The sequence below is a fragment of the Elaeis guineensis genome, chromosome 2, assembly GCF_000442705.2.
Source record: "Elaeis guineensis isolate ETL-2024a chromosome 2, EG11, whole genome shotgun sequence".
NCBI classification, from domain to species: Eukaryota; Viridiplantae; Streptophyta; class Magnoliopsida; order Arecales; family Arecaceae; genus Elaeis; species Elaeis guineensis.
The window spans coordinates 8,386,664-8,402,294 of NC_025994.2; the positions used below are offsets into that span (position 1 = coordinate 8,386,664).

At 38.1% G+C, this 15,631-nt stretch overlaps 1 protein-coding gene across 2 annotated transcripts; it reads left to right on the forward strand.

Moving 5' to 3' along the window:
• Nucleotides 1-694: 694 nt before the first annotated feature.
• On the forward strand, nucleotides 695-15,603 carry LOC105060729 (succinate dehydrogenase [ubiquinone] flavoprotein subunit, mitochondrial). Of its 2 annotated transcripts, none has more exons than XM_010944537.3 (16): nucleotides 695-959; nucleotides 2,027-2,185; nucleotides 3,879-3,966; nucleotides 4,253-4,399; nucleotides 4,520-4,660; nucleotides 9,252-9,337; nucleotides 9,421-9,513; nucleotides 9,605-9,668; nucleotides 9,856-9,999; nucleotides 10,093-10,280; nucleotides 10,388-10,562; nucleotides 10,673-10,843; nucleotides 11,041-11,110; nucleotides 11,195-11,315; nucleotides 11,412-11,449; nucleotides 15,233-15,603. In XM_010944537.3, the coding sequence occupies exons 1-16, from the start codon at nucleotides 843-845 to the stop codon at nucleotides 15,333-15,335; spliced, it is 1,905 nt and encodes a 634-aa protein (XP_010942839.1). In that variant the 5' UTR covers nucleotides 695-842; the 3' UTR covers nucleotides 15,336-15,603. The 2 variants fall into 2 exon arrangements, with proteins under 2 accessions (XP_010942839.1, XP_010942844.1); XM_010944542.3 differs by having other exon boundaries at nucleotides 10,141-10,280.
• Nucleotides 15,604-15,631: the final 28 nt, after the last annotated feature.

Here is a 15,631-nt window from a genome sequence, read left to right on the forward strand (position 1 = left end):
ATTAATTAATGCAACTAAGTTGTCACCGCTAATCCCTTGTATGGCTTTATATTTGTACACTGGTTGAATCATGAGTACAATTATAATTTCTTTTGTTGAAGTGATTTCGAAAGAAATATTTGCAAATGCATGCCAAATCAGCTAACACAATGCAGCATTGGCGTGGTATGGGCAAAATCTAAGCGGTGCTACCTATTTTCCATGCATTGCACCGGTCTTCGTGTGCAGTGTCAGAAGGCGAAATAGTAAGAAACAACTAACCTATACCATCTGCTATTTGGAAAAATACATTTGCAAAGCTATGATGTATACCAATGAAGAAGAAGAAAAAAATACTGGTGCTTAATTGCTTATAACATTGCAATACAAGCATGCTTTTCAACAGGGGTGGCAATGTTTAACTATTAAATCTATTTAACTTATTCCAATTCATTATAGATTGGTAATTAGATTTGGTTCTAACTTTTTAATCTATTTAGTAAATACATCATATTTAAATTAATAAAATTTTATTCCGTTGCATGTCTGATCTGATCTGCAATTTACTTTCAAGTTTCAATCCGGGCTTGAGCCTAATGCACAACTTGGGAAGCAGCTTGAAGTGGGAGTCTATCAGTGGCAATATTATAATTCCGTAGCTATCCTTGGTCAAAGTTTTGGGGATGACTGACCACGCGCCTTTACACCCCTCACTCCACTCTCCCGTGAGTGCTTTTGCCGTATCCTTCCTTTCTCCTCGCCGTTCTCCGCGATCAAACCCGGAGGAGGCTTCTTATATGCGTAGAAGAAGACTGATCCTTCTCTCAATCGTTTGAGGGAAAGCGATAGAAAGAGACCACGAGATGTGGCGGAGCTGCGTGTCCCGAGGCCTTCGCCTCCTCTCGTGCAAGAAGGCGTCGATCGGACGCCAGCCGATCCGCCACTCCCCGTCTACGCCCAGATTTCTTTCCACCAATTCGGTATTAATTCGATTCTTTATTATTTTGTTTTGTTTTGTTTTGTTTTGGCTTCTTGATACGATCACGTATTCTTGCTTCAATTCCCACGGAACTTCTTGATGCGATCACGGATTCTTGCTTCAGTTACCACGGGTCCGAGCTAGTTCAATTTGTTCTTCTATCGATCTTTGGAATGTTTCTAATTTATTTGATCGTGTGTTTCTCGAACTGTTTTGTATGAGGATTGATCGTTCTATTTTTATTGTTTTATGGAGTGGTTCTTTTTAGTTTTCGTTATATGGTGCCATTTGTACGAGCTCTGCTGAGTTAGATCATTCATCTGATTCAGCATTAATGTTTTCTTGAAAGTTGAAAGCTAGGATTTTCTTTCTTTCTTTTTTTTTTTTCCTCTTCTTTTTGGATGCGTTTTTTTTTGGGGCCTTTTTGGTTCATCTTGTTTGCGATCTCAGACTGAAGTCCGTTTTTTTCGATATGCGACTTTTTGGGGAATATTTGAATGCTTCAACATGCTATAATCGAAGAAAGGTTATTTATTGAATTAGTTCCATGAATATCATTCTATTTTATGTTTTGATGCCTTTGGTTGCAATGAAACAAGCTAGAATTTTCTATTTTATCATATTACATTTTGGAAAATTCCATATTTGATAATGATATAGGATTTATTTATTTATTCGTTTGTTTGTTTATTTATTTATATTTGAGGTTCCTGCTATTCGTCGCTAATCAGGTTCAGTGCTTAAATATGTTTATGCATTTGATTGTTGAGATAGAGGATTTTGTAGCTAGAATTTTCAGTTTACTACAATGTTATATATTAATACAAACATTTTAATCTGAACATGACAGTCCCGATATTGTCCAAATCAGGGTTTTTGGTTACTCTCTATCTTTTCTTTGACTTTCATTCTTTCTTATACTGTTTTCGGATGAGGTCACATCTTATTTTGACCATTTTTGATAAATGTTATTTTCCTTGCCTTTCTATATCCTGTAAATGATAATAGTTTCATTTGTCTTCTCCATAAAAATAAAACTGAATTATTGCCTTCTGGGATTCTATGAAGGTGGGACAGTACACTGTTGTGGATCATACCTATGATGCAGTTGTTGTAGGAGCTGGGGGTGCTGGGCTTAGAGCTGCCATTGGACTCTCTGAGCATGGCTTTAACACAGCTTGCATTACCAAGCTCTTTCCTACTCGCTCTCATACTGTTGCAGCTCAGGTACTGAATATTACTTTTGTTTCTTAGACGAGATTTTAATATTTATCTCTGGGTAATAAAGGGTTGTGTGTGTGCATGCGTGTGTTTATATATATATATATAAGTAGGTGTGAAGGGTTCAATAGATTGGTTTGGTCAGTCTATATATCATTAGGAGCTAGGGTTATTCTCATGTACATTCATCTACTGTTGCAAAAGATCGATATACTGGTGTGATTTGTTGTTGACTGTGAGCAAGTTGCTCGTTCGACAAGGTATAAGAAGGCATGAAAATTCAAAGTGTAAAGTTATGGAGTTTTAATTTGGAATAGCTGTGAGAGGCAGGACTCTTGAATGAGGATAGTTTATAATGCTTTGATGCTATAGACTGGACTTGTCATTACCATTTCTCTTCTGGGCTTTTGGTTCATGTAACAAGAACCATCAATTTTTTTAAAATTGTTACTCCTATTTGCAAGCATGGCATGGAAATATGATGCATTTGAATTTTGACATTCTTAAATGCAGCAACTAGGTAATTGTTGTCTGCAAGTGTTCAGTGATTCATGATGAGATGCCTTTTTCTTTCTGTACGTACTCAGACTTTTGACAAATAAAGGGTTATATTTGACCTTCTGAATAAACAAACAAAAGACAGATGCAGGAAAATAGTAACAGATAACTACACAGTTTATCTAATATGCCTTCACTTCATTGCCCAGGAATATCCTAGTTCATATGTACTTATTAAAGAAAATAAGAAGGGGACACACGTGAAAGCGTGAAAATTCCATTACAGCAACCAACTGACAATTTTACTCATTTCTCCATGAGAATTGCTTCCTTAAGTGTCTGAAAAAATTAATTTCTTGTGTCTAACCAGGTTGATCCAATAATAGAAGGACACTTGTTAAATTTCGGTGCCTTGTTTAGGTGATATATTTACCTTTGACTGGTTGACCTGAGTTTGATTTTCTTTTCTAGTTTGATTTTCTTTTCTAGTGCTTTGGTCTGTGTCAGCATGCAATATCCATGTTGACTTGGTCTTTTGGAGATAGAAAAACAAATTATACAACATAATTATGCATAGAAGTGAAAACAGGATGGGACAAGAGTTATCCCTTTTCATGTGAATGACTCCAATTACATTTTTGTTCTTGATATTTCTTTCTGGATATTAAATGTCTGCAAATTTTGACTGATGAGCTCTCTACACTTGATATAACTATCTACACTCACTATAAGCTTGTGAATATATCATTACCAGAGTAGTCATAATTGCTTTGTGCTTTCCTTGATATCCTAGAGGCATGCATCTCTGTGGTGAATCTGTATCATGTCATCATGGTTTTCCTGATAATTGAGTTTCTACTATTCCCACCGATCCATTCTTAAAGATACATCAATGCACACTATATGCAGAAATTACAATACCATGTTCTAGATAAAAATCCAAATGGACTTTGAGTCCTAACTAGCAGAAACTAAGATCTGCTTGCATTAATTTCTTTTAAGAGTTGCAACATTCTGCTTGAAAGGAAACTGGAAAATTGAAGAGAGATGTGCTCTAATAGTTAGGTATTATTTTCCATGACATGCTGATCTCTAAGGATGTTTTATGAGATGGGTTATTCATAAAGATTTTATCAATGCACCTTCCAATTTAGTAAGCAATACTTGTATATGCTGTTAATCAGTTGCATATATCATGCAGGGTGGTATAAATGCAGCCCTTGGAAATATGACTGAAGATGACTGGAGGTGGCATATGTATGATACAGTCAAAGGAAGTGATTGGTTAGGTAACTTGCGTAGAGCATATTAACTCCCATACTCAAATTGTTTAGCACATGTTCTGGATGTTCTTCCTGGTATAATGGTTGGAACATCAAACATCCTCAATGGTATACTGGTTGTAACATCAAACATTCCCAAAGCAGCTCTTTTATAACATCAATAGGAAAAAGAAAAGCTCTGATGACTTATCTTTGAATATTCTGTTTTTCTTCTGGCAGATTGACTAAACTCATGTTAATGTGATCTTTCCATGGTATCAAGTAAGAAACAGCTGCATGTTGTGTTCCTCAGGTGATCAGGATGCTATTCAGTATATGTGCAGAGAAGCACCAAAAGCAGTTATTGAGCTTGAAAATTATGGATTACCATTTTCCCGAACTGAAGATGGGAAGATCTATCAACGTGCTTTTGGAGGTCAAAGTTTGAACTTTGGAAAAGGTAGAGGTTCAGATGCTGCTATTGCAATTTTTCATTCACATTTTGTCTGGATGGTTTTCATTGTTTACTTATGCGTGTGTGCGTGCGTGTGTGTGTGCATCACTTGTTTGGCATCTACAGGTGGCCAGGCCTATCGTTGTGCATGCGCTGCTGATCGAACTGGTCATGCACTGCTTCACTCCCTTTATGGTCAAGCAATGAAGCATAACACCCAGTTCTTTGTGGAATTCTTTGCATTGGATCTTCTCATGGATGGCAATGGTAATACTGTACAGGTCAAATATCTGCATCATTTCTTAATTGTTGAGTGCCCACTACTCCACTTATCTTTTTAGCATGGGTTCATCTGGATAACTTGATTTCTTATCTCAATTTGGGTACAATTTGGCCCATTAAAGAAGCTTATATGATTGATTTCTTGAAGACTGATCACTATTAATATTAGTCAGGCTTTGTATTCATATAGTATGATAATACCCTGTAACCTAAATTAATTTGATACAAGGAACAAAACCAAGTGCAAAGATTTGGTGGCTATCAGTGGTGCAGTAACAAGGGGCTTGTGGCTTATGTAGGTTTAAGATAAAAGTTTATTGAACTAGGGTGGAAGGGCATGGGTTAGGTTTTTAGGTTTCTACATGGGGCTAAAGCTGAATTACGAGGTTCTTTGTCTGCTTGATAGGATCTGAAGTATGGTAGTCCTTGAGCTATATGATGGTTTTGATGAACTAAGATTATACTTTTTAGAGATTAAACAATATATACATTCTCAATGGGGTTTTAGGGGAAACGAGGAGAAAAAAGTTCTACTAATATACAAAAAAGATGTATAAAACTAGCAATTAATAGGTAAAGAATGAAGGAGAGTAGTCATAGTGGAGTCTTCAACAGCTGAAGGACCCAAAATTTGTTGCTTGAGTGTTGAAGGAGCTAGTGATTTCAGCATGGAATGCCATAGTGAAGAGAGAAAAATCTGAAATTGTTGCAAATGTTAGTTAAATTGATGTTGCCCAATGTACATGTATATAAAGACAGAGGAAGATTTTTGATATAACTCTATTTGAACTAGAACTCACTTGTCCCTGTATAGAATGAAATTAAGACTTAGACTGATATTTTAGGATTCTATATATATATCCTTAAATCCTTAAACTATAGAAGTGACTTAATTTCCCTATGCCGCACTTAGAAGTGGAATAAGTTAACCCAGATTAAATGAGTTAACTTACTCCTGCTTTTCTTTACACTGAAATAAATTACTCACTCTACATGGTAGATTAATTTATTCCTTGATTAAGTGGAGTAAATTGGTTTGGGAGGAAAAATTATCATTTTGGAAATACTCAATTTGCCCTTCTGAAAATGATTTAACCTAAGTTCCATTGACTGTTTGGTTGGGAAAGAGCAGAATAACTGGCTTAAATACCTTTTACTCCCTTTTATTCGGATTCCAAATGCAGCTTTAAACTATATGGTAGCAGCTTAATTGCCCAATATTTCAGTTCCAAAAATAACCTTAATCATTACTTGTTAAAGATCTAAAAATATCCCTTTAATATCCCAAATTAGATTTTTCTCTTAGAAGTTGTAAAACATGCTAGACTTCTGCAGAAGAAGGGGTTATAGTGTTGCTGGAATTTGAGAATAAGAAAAAGAACCGGGATAATAGATTGGAACAGACCCATTTGTGCTACTTTTGAACACCAATTTAGTAGAAAAAGAGTTCAAAAACTTTTAAAAGGATATCTTAGTATATCTGGGCTGAGAATTTGAAAGTAGGAGGAAGACAGATGCTTCTGAACTAAGGGATAACTAAAATTTAGATTTAGTTAAATGATCTCAAATTTACAATCTTTAGCACCAATGTTTATCTGCATGTGCATTATAACTGGTATAACTCAAAGTCACAGGGGCAACTTCACAAGTCTCAGTACTACAACCATAACTGTTACCATCAAGTTTTATCTTACTATTTAGGTATATGTTTGTGTGCTGATGTTCTATCTAGTTTGTTAAGCCCTTTGAAATGTGCTTAGTATATCAATGAAGTTTTGATGAGCTTGCAGTCAAAGTTGTGGTGGATTTATGATTTTTAGGAGAATCTGAGTAAGTTGGAGATATATGGTAGTTTTCTCATGCTGTAGTTTAAGATTTAGAATGCACCAAAATTTGAGTTAGAGGTTTATAGAGAAATTTGGATATTAGTACTAAGCTTTTTCAAGCCTCTATCTTGCTAGTCTATATATCCTTTGCTTTTTGTCGTCATGCCTTTTTTCTTATGTTAATGGATCAAGTGCTTCACAGAAAGGTCTGTGTTTTTTTGTCCTTGTTGTGATTGCCTGTTTTTTTTCTTTTGGGGGAAACTGGGGTTAGAGGTTTATAGAGAAATTTGGATATTAGTACTAAGCTTTTTCAAGCCTCTATCTTGCTAGTCTATATATGCTTTGCTTTTTGTCGTCGTGCCTTTTTTCTTATGTTAATGGATCAAGTGCTTCGCAAAAAGGTCTGTTTTTTTTTGTCCTTGTTGTGAGGTTATAGTGCCTTTTTTTTTTTTTTTTGGGGGGGGGGGGGGGGGGGTTGGGGGGTGGGGGCATCTTCTTGTTTTCAATCATTAGAGTTTGTCTACAAGCTCGCACTTGTCTTGACTTCATATTGTTTTAGATTGGATCACCTGGGCATGTTGACAATATTGGTTAACTTGGCAAAGTTGTGGCCCATGGACAATCCTACTTGGCAATGTTCAGCTTGTTGCCATCTGATGTTGAGACATCATGAGACTTCCTAGTTACCCCTTTTTTTTCCATTTTGTAGAAAACTTGGCAAAGCATGTTGGTTAGTCCATCATTACTTGGTTAATATGAGTCATTGGGGCCTTTGCATTGGTCATGTGAAGAAGTGCATAAATATGTGGGTAAGGATAACAGAAGCTCTTGGTATAAGCTCTTGAACGAGTCATAGATTATCTTCTGGGGGGGTCATGTTTTTGTTAACTTCTTGTGCTGTAGGTCTCAGGGTGGATGGCACATTCATTATGCTTTAGCTAATATGCATCGCTTGTAGGTGGGGTTTGTTGGGTTTCTGGATCAGGAAGAAACTGAGAGGGGTGAAGGTATTGTAGTTTACTCATTTTGTTGTGCACAAAATTTGCCGAACCCCTGAACCAAGCGGTTCAGCTTATACCAAACCAAACCGATGCTGACTCAGGATGGATTGGCTATGCATGTTAGTTCGGCTATAAAGCCACTCGAAAGCTCGAATGCCTGATCAGTCCATCTCACCTGTTATCTCTGCTTTCTCATGATAGGCTATGGAAGATGCCTCTTCTTTGGCTTGCTTTCTCTGCCCTCTCACCTACTCTCTTCGGCATCTCTGCTCTCTTGCCCACTCTCTCCAGCATCTGTACTCTCTAGCCTGCTCTCTCCGCTCGCCGTAAGGCTTCCCTCCCCATCTTCCTCTCTCCCTCTCTTCTTTTCTGGCTCTCATCTCTCTCTCTCTCTCTCTCTCTACCACTATAGACTGTGAGAACCTGCGGTTTAGTCATTGCTTTCTTTGTTTGTGAGAGTCAAGTGGTGCCAAACCTTGTTGGCTTCCCTCTCACTCCCTTTGTTCCTCTTTGTCTCTCTCTCTCACTGTACTGGTAACTGACCGGTACGGGTCACGGTACTAGTTTGGCGAACCATAATTGTGCAAGTCTTGAAATCCTATAAACTAAAAGCTTGGTATTGATGTGAGAGTTTGAAGTTTCATAGTTTCTTTTTCAAGGTTTCTCTTGATATGTCTTGGTGCTATGTTGTGATGGATTCTTGGCCCCTTTGAGGTGAATCTATTGCTATCGGGGTATTAGTTGATTAATCATGATAGATGACTTGTGGATGAATGTCAAGTGTTGGGTCCATTGTTTTGTTATTCCATATCAACTTATTCTTGTATCTCTTGTAATGAAATAGTGCTCCTTGGAGTTTTTGTTTTTGTCACTGCCTGGAAATAATTGGCCATCTTCTTCATTGCATTCTTTGCTAATTGAAAGTTGCAAGTTTTGTTGAGTTGAAGATACTTGATATGACTTTTGGTTATAAAATCTCTTCAATTGCCATAACAAATGTCCTCATACAACTTTGGTATGGGATGCTTAACTTGGGTGACGCGTTATTATCCAGCGACCTTTTTTTTCTTAAAGAAGCTCAAGAATTTTAAATATATTAAGATAATTCAGCCACTGAATTTTATTTTAGGTGGGAAGTGGCATTAATGCAGCTCCAGTAGGGGGCTGAGTTCTTTGCAGCAAGTTATTTGTGTCATAATAATATGCTACTTTATTAAGTTGCATTGCACACTAGGTTGGCTCAAGTGTTTGGGTTTCTCTTGTTGTTAACTGATTATTGGAGAGTTGGCAGGGTGCACCGCATCTTAATTTGCTTACTAATTTTCATTTTCTGCTGGTTTGTTACCTTGTAATGAAAGATGTAAATGAGCTGTGCTCGAGCGAGCTAGGCCTAGCTCAAGGCTGAGCTTGAGGGAGCTATGCATGGATTAGCTTGGCTCACTTTCTCATGAAAGAGCCTGAACTTGAGCCTTATTTCACGATCAACATGAGCTGGCTCAAGAACAGCTTTTGCTTATTTAGCGGCCTATGTGAAACCTTTGTGGGATCTTACAAAAGTATCATGCTTGTTATGATCATAATCGGATTGTTAACTGTTGCTGTTTTATGCATCACATGTCCTTTTTATGAATGTGGCTCCTTTTCTTGTTTTCTGCCTCTTTTCTCATTCTGCTTGGCAGAAGAAGAAAAGTGATTCTGATATATATTTTCTGTTAATAATCAGATAGTACTTCATCAACTATGTTTCAGGGACTTGCAAGGGGGTGATTGCATTGAACATGGAGGATGGGACCCTTCACCGTTTCCGTGCTGCCAACACAATTTTGGCAACTGGGGTAGCTATATTATCTTTCAAACTGTACATTCTCTTCTTGGATGTTAAACGGCTCTTGTGACCATGTTTTGGTTTGTGTGTCAGGGTTATGGCAGGGCATACTTCTCTGCAACTTCAGCTCATACATGTACAGGAGATGGCAATGCTATGGTTGCACGTGCTGGATTGCCTCTCCAGGTTAGTGCAGTGGTTTCATCCAGATGAAAGAAGCTGCAATTTCAGAGCATACAAAATCCTGCTTATGCTTTGTTGGTTATTTAACCTGCAGGATCTTGAGTTTGTTCAGTTCCACCCAACTGGCATATATGGTGCTGGGTGCCTCATAACTGAAGGTTCTTATTTGTTATTTCTTAGTTCTGAGTTTTAGATTTTGTGATATGCTGTAATCTCATGCTGATATGATCTTACTCTCACATTCTAACCAATGTCTCCTGTCTAGCTTCATGATATATTATATTGTCGATGCCAATCTTTTGATATATATTCTATTGTTTACTTAGCTATTTGCTGCTATTTTAGGATCTCGTGGAGAAGGCGGTATCCTTAGGAACAGTGAAGGTGAACGTTTTATGGAACGATATGCTCCTACTGCCAAGGATCTTGCATCACGAGATGTTGTTTCAAGATCCATGACAATGGAAATAAGAGAAGGTCGTGGTGTGGGTAAGAGCTTAATATTTGAGTACAAGTATATCTCTCAACAATAATTTGGATGGTTCTCACCTAGAACATCTGGTTTGTTCTGACATTCCTAAGGACCACTGAAGGATCACATCTATCTGCACTTGAATCATTTACCACCAGATGTTCTCAAGGAAAGACTTCCTGGCATATCTGAAACAGCCGCTATTTTTGCTGGAGTGGATGTCACTAAGGAGCCCATCCCTGTTTTGCCTACAGTGCACTATAATATGGGTGGAATCCCCACAAACTATCATGGGGAGGTAATGTTGAATCGTGTTGCTTGTGAAACTGGTACCAAGAACTTCTTCTAGTTGTTTTCACTCTATGTTAATATGTACACTTGTTGACCATGTATTTTGTTTTTCAGGTAGTTCATATCAAAGGTGATGATCCAGATGCCATAGTTCCTGGTCTGATGGCTGCTGGAGAGGCAGCTTGTGCATCTGTTCATGGTGCAAATCGCCTTGGTGCAAATTCCCTTCTAGATATAGTGGTTTTCGGCAGAGCTTGTGCTAACAGGGTTGCAGAGATTTGCAAGCCAGGTAATCCCCCTCCCCATCCCTCCTCCTTTAATGTTAAATTTAAGTCATAAGCAATTTTAGAATGTGGAATTCCTACCATAATATGCTGTATCAATTGTGGGACATTTTAGGAGAGAAACAGAAACCTCTTGAAAAAGATGCTGGAGAAAGGACCATTGCCTGGCTTGATAAATTAAGAAACTCGAATGGTTCACTGCTAACTTCAAAAATTCGTCTCAACATGCAACGGGTGATGCAAAACAATGCTGCTGTCTTTCGAACTCAAGAAACGCTAGAAGAAGGTAAGTTGAAGTAAAATTAAGTTTTTGTTTCCTTTCAAGTTTTGGTATGACATGTTCCTCATTGTTTATGGGATCTCTGTCATTATGATGGGGATGTGTTTCTAACCATATGAGCATAGTAGTGACTAGAGGAGTGGCTGACATTTTCTTCTGGTGAATTTGGTGGGCTGCTTACTGTTTCCTGAACTTCATTTTAGGTTGTCAGTTAATTGACAAAGCATGGGAGAGTTTTCATGATGTCAAAATTCGTGATCGGAGTTTGATATGGTAGTTTTTCCAACTCATGCTGTCAGTGATGTCTTTTCATTGTTTCCAATTACTTAGGTAACTGATTACTTGGTATGGTTGCAGGAATTCTGACTTAATAGAAACAATAGAGCTGGAAAATCTTCTAATAAATGCATGTATAACTATGCACTCAGCTGAGGCAAGGAAGGAGAGTAGAGGAGCTCATGCTCGTGAAGATTTTACGGTCAGATTTTCTTTCTCGATGGAATAAAAACTTACAACTTGTTTCCCATCCTGATTAATTTCTTTAACACGATGCTACTACATTCCTTTTCTGCAGAAAAGAGAGGATCAGAACTGGTTGAAACATTCACTAGGGTCAGTATCTACTATCTCCTCTCTAACATTAGCATCTTGCTATTGTCATCTCTATCACATTAGAGACACATCATTGCATTTGTATTCTTTCTGAGTAGTATCAATGTCATAGTTGAAAGCTTTGTTAAGGCTTGCAAAAATTCCATGATCTCAATGTGTTAATCTATTCTGTAGAGGGGCTTTATTTTAGGGTAATGTGAGACATTCATTGATGTTGAAGTTGTAAAGGTGAATGCCAGCTGTGGAGACTCAATGTACATAAATTACAGGCAGTGGCAGAGTTTTTAGGGATTGTTCAGAAAATGTAGAAAAAGGATATAGGGATGGTCATAATCATAATCATCTATAGCCTTTTCCCAACAATTTGGTGTCGGGTTTATGGATCCTCATTCCCTGAGTATTTCTTTTGTCCAGTGCCACCTTTGATAATTTTTGCACTAACACTTGGTATAATATATGCATATCATCTACAGCTATCAGATCCAAAAGAAATTGTAAAACCTGATAATCATAAAATCTGAGGTAAAAAATACTTTGTAAGTAAAGTCTTACTTCGAAAAATAATGCTTGAGATTATATATATTATAGAACATGGTGAGTAATATGTCAGACTTCTAGTCATTTGTGGTTCATGCATTGTATTTCATGGAAAAGATAAATTTATTTTATGCCACATTGGATATCAGGGGCTAAACTCTATGAATTCTAAAAATCATGAGAATTTCTAGACCTACATGGGCATGTAGGTGTCTTCCAGGTGTCTTCCTGCCCATATAGGTCTCTTCCACCTACATGCTGTGTAGGTCCAACATCTATCACATTCATTAATTTATTATTAGGGGTCTGTTTGGCAAATCCATCAGCAGATGTCCTATGGGAATCAGGCTTGTTAGCCTACCCAGCTCTTTTTTTCTCTAAAGGCCTGTTCTACTCTTGGCCTAAATTCCATCTATGGGCCAATGGGACTGCAGGATGGATCTCTCTCTCTCTCTGAGTAATCCCATAAGATTTGGGCTGGAGAGGGATTGGGTTGATATGGGTCTTATTTAAACAAATTGTGTAATCCATGATCCAAAATCCAGCCCAATCCTGCTGGATTTCCCAAACAGCCCCTAAATGGGAAGGTTAACCAGCTGGAATGAGTTTCCTAGACCACTTAAACTATTCACTTGCTTTATTAGAAACCTAAAAACTCTGCTTCTCATCCTCCTTTCCTTTCTTCTTACTCCTTCCATTCCCACCTACATCTCTGCCTCCGCTTTCCTCCTCTCTCCATTTTCACATCTTTCTTGACCTCCACCTCCAATTCAGCATTATAGCTATATGTAAGAATCATGATTGTGGAGATGTGCTGAGAACATGTTAAGCCTCAAGGTCATGGATGATGCACTAAAGGTTCATCAGGCTGGGATGGTGATATCCATTGGAGGGAAATCAAGCTTATACAAGACTTATGCTATGCAATGGCTTTATGTTCTTCACCAAACATATGAAGCATGAAATAGTATAACCAAGGTTTTAAATCCCATGGGGTGGGGCTATCCAATTTTCTCATGGAACAGGATGCGCCGCTATTCCACCATGTCTCGACACTTGAGATAAGTGATGTCCTAAGATGTGCCCATCGGGATGTTGGGAATGATGGTAGGACAATCCATCCCATAAGGAAGGCAGAACTATCCCAAGGTACCCCGCTTGGGATGTGATAAATCGTACCAGTAGTGGATCAGGATGGTTTCAGCATTCGAAAAGAGACATTGGTGAGGAGGGAAGAGAGAAGGAAAGAGAGGAAAAGAGGGAGAGAAGGGGAGGAAAGGAGAGAGAAGGGCTGGTGAGGCTGTCAGAGGCCGTTGGAGGCCATTGGAGGGCCATGAAGGCCATTGGATGATGGGAGGAGAGAGAGAGGTTAGCAGTGGTTGTCGAAGGGCCATGAATGTCTCGGAATGACCTCCACCTCCTCTAGATTGAAGCAGGGGCAACTCACCTCTATTTTCATCATATTTTATTTTGTTGTAGACTCACATGAAGTCGGCAACCTTGTTGTAACACAGTGAAGTGAGCACCCACCCGACCAGACCCATGCTCATCACCAAATCCATGGCTATGGTCCATGAAGGGAGATCAAGGTAGACTTCATCTTTGAGTTGGCAGTCATGGGAGGAAAGAAGGGAGATGGTGAGAGAGGGGTTTCAGAAATTGAAACAAAACCAAGTGGTGGATCTATACGACATGTAGCTGGAAGATATCTACATGCCTGTATAGGTCTACCATCCCTCTAGAATCATATATAAAATAAACTAATAAGCTTATCTAAGCTCTGACTGACTCATTAGAAGATATCAGTGAATATTTTAGTATAAAACAATTCATATATGATCATGAAACTATCAGCCCTTAGCAAGGTTTTACATCTCGATGGGATGGGGGGCATTCTGATTGTCCCATCCTGTTTCGATGAGAAAATAGGGACTGGGATGGGGTTGGGACTCTGAAACCTATCCACATAGGAAGAGAAGAAGAAAGAGGAAAGAGAGAAAGGAAGGAAAGATAAAGAAAAGGAAAAAATGAAAAAGAAAGAAAAAGATAAATGAAAGAAAGAAAGGAAGAGATGAGAAAAGGAGAGGAAGGAAAGAAAGAAGAAAGGAAAGATAGAAGAGGAAAAAGAAAAAAAGAAAGAAAGGGATAACAAAAGAAAGAAAAGGTAAGGAAAGAAAAGAAGGTAGAAGAAAAGGAAAGAAAAGAAAGAAAGAAAGAAAAGAGAGAAAAAAGGCAAGAAAAGAACAAAAGAAGGGGAGAGAGACGAAGGATATCCATCATCATGGATGACTAGAATTGTTACTTGGACGGCATGCCCCATTCTATGAAGAATTGGGATTCCTTCGCCCCATGGGATTTTAATCCTTGGTCCCTAGTATGCTAAATTGGAAGCATAAGACTTTTGTTACTTTAGGACAACATAGTCAGGATTTCAATGGAGAATTGACATCACTTTCTTGGCATTACATGATTAAATAATGATGTATTCTCTAGTTAAATTGTCTCGACTACCATGGTTGTTGTCATTTTGATTATTGCATTAGATTCTTATTAGCAAGGTATGCCGTCTCGGTATCGGGCTCTATACCGGTGCCACATTGTTATCGTGTTGGTGTGAGGCTGATTCGGTGTACCGAGTATTAGTACACCTCTAGAACTGCATTATTGGTACCGAATTAGTATGGTACGATACGTCTTGTACCATTCCATTTGGTATGGTACACCCTGTACTGTTCCATTTGGTATGGTACGGCAAACCTAGCTTACTATTATTCATACTTGCTGTTGAATACCTTAATGCCAGCATATTGCCTATTCGACAATGAAATGCAAGTGTCCGTGGAACCATAGTTTGTAAAATTCATTAAATCAGGAACTTTTTGATATGCTAAGGTTAGGCCATGATTCCTTGTACATGAAAATTTTGTTAAAGGCTTAAAGCTTTTATGCCTTTGCTCAAGTCCTCACGCCTTGGCTGGTTCTCCGGCAGGATGATCCACTGCCCCTTGGAGTGCTCAATTCCCTTCAAGGCAGGGTTGTGGTACTTAAGAAAAGAATTGGAATTATTATACATATTATATCTGAATAATTTTTTTGCATCATTACTGGACTTTGGTGATCTCATTTTTAAGAATTCCTATGCCCTTTTGATATATACCCAATATCTTGATGATACAAAATGCACATGTTATTCTTCATATGTATCTTCAGTCTTTGTAACTCAAGTGTTTTTGTTTTGGTTGACAGATATTGGGAGAATGAGAAGGTTAGGCTGGCATATAGGCCTGTCCACATGAATACCCTGGATGATGAAGTTGAGTCATTCCCACCAAAAGCACGTGTTTATTAAAACACTTCTCTTCTTGTTTGAGTTGCTCTTTGAAGTTCTGCTCACAAAAGAATTTCTTTTTGAGAGCTACTCAATTACAAGAGTTTGATGGTCAAATGAAGCAATTAAATTGCAACATTCTCTCCAAAGGGAAAAAGTGTAAACCCTTTCAATGGGAAATGCCATGTGCCAACACCGTGTATCCCATCCCTGGGAAACACTAATATTTCTGATTATGATCAAGATGCCTTATCTCCAATATAACACAGGTTTTGTTTACTTTGATCAAGATTTGCTGTCTCAGTACTGGATTCCAT

Coding starts and splice junctions, on each gene's coding strand:
- LOC105060729 (XM_010944537.3), top strand. CDS start 843: ATGTGGCGGAGCTGCGTGTCCCGAGGCCTTCGCCTCCTCTCGTGCAAG. Junction 10,000..10,092: donor AAGAGAAGGTCGTGGTGTGG/GTAAGAGCTTAA, acceptor GACATTCCTAAG/GACCACTGAAGGATCACATC. Junction 11,450..15,232: donor TGGTTGAAACATTCACTAGG/GTCAGTATCTAC, acceptor TTTGGTTGACAG/ATATTGGGAGAATGAGAAGG.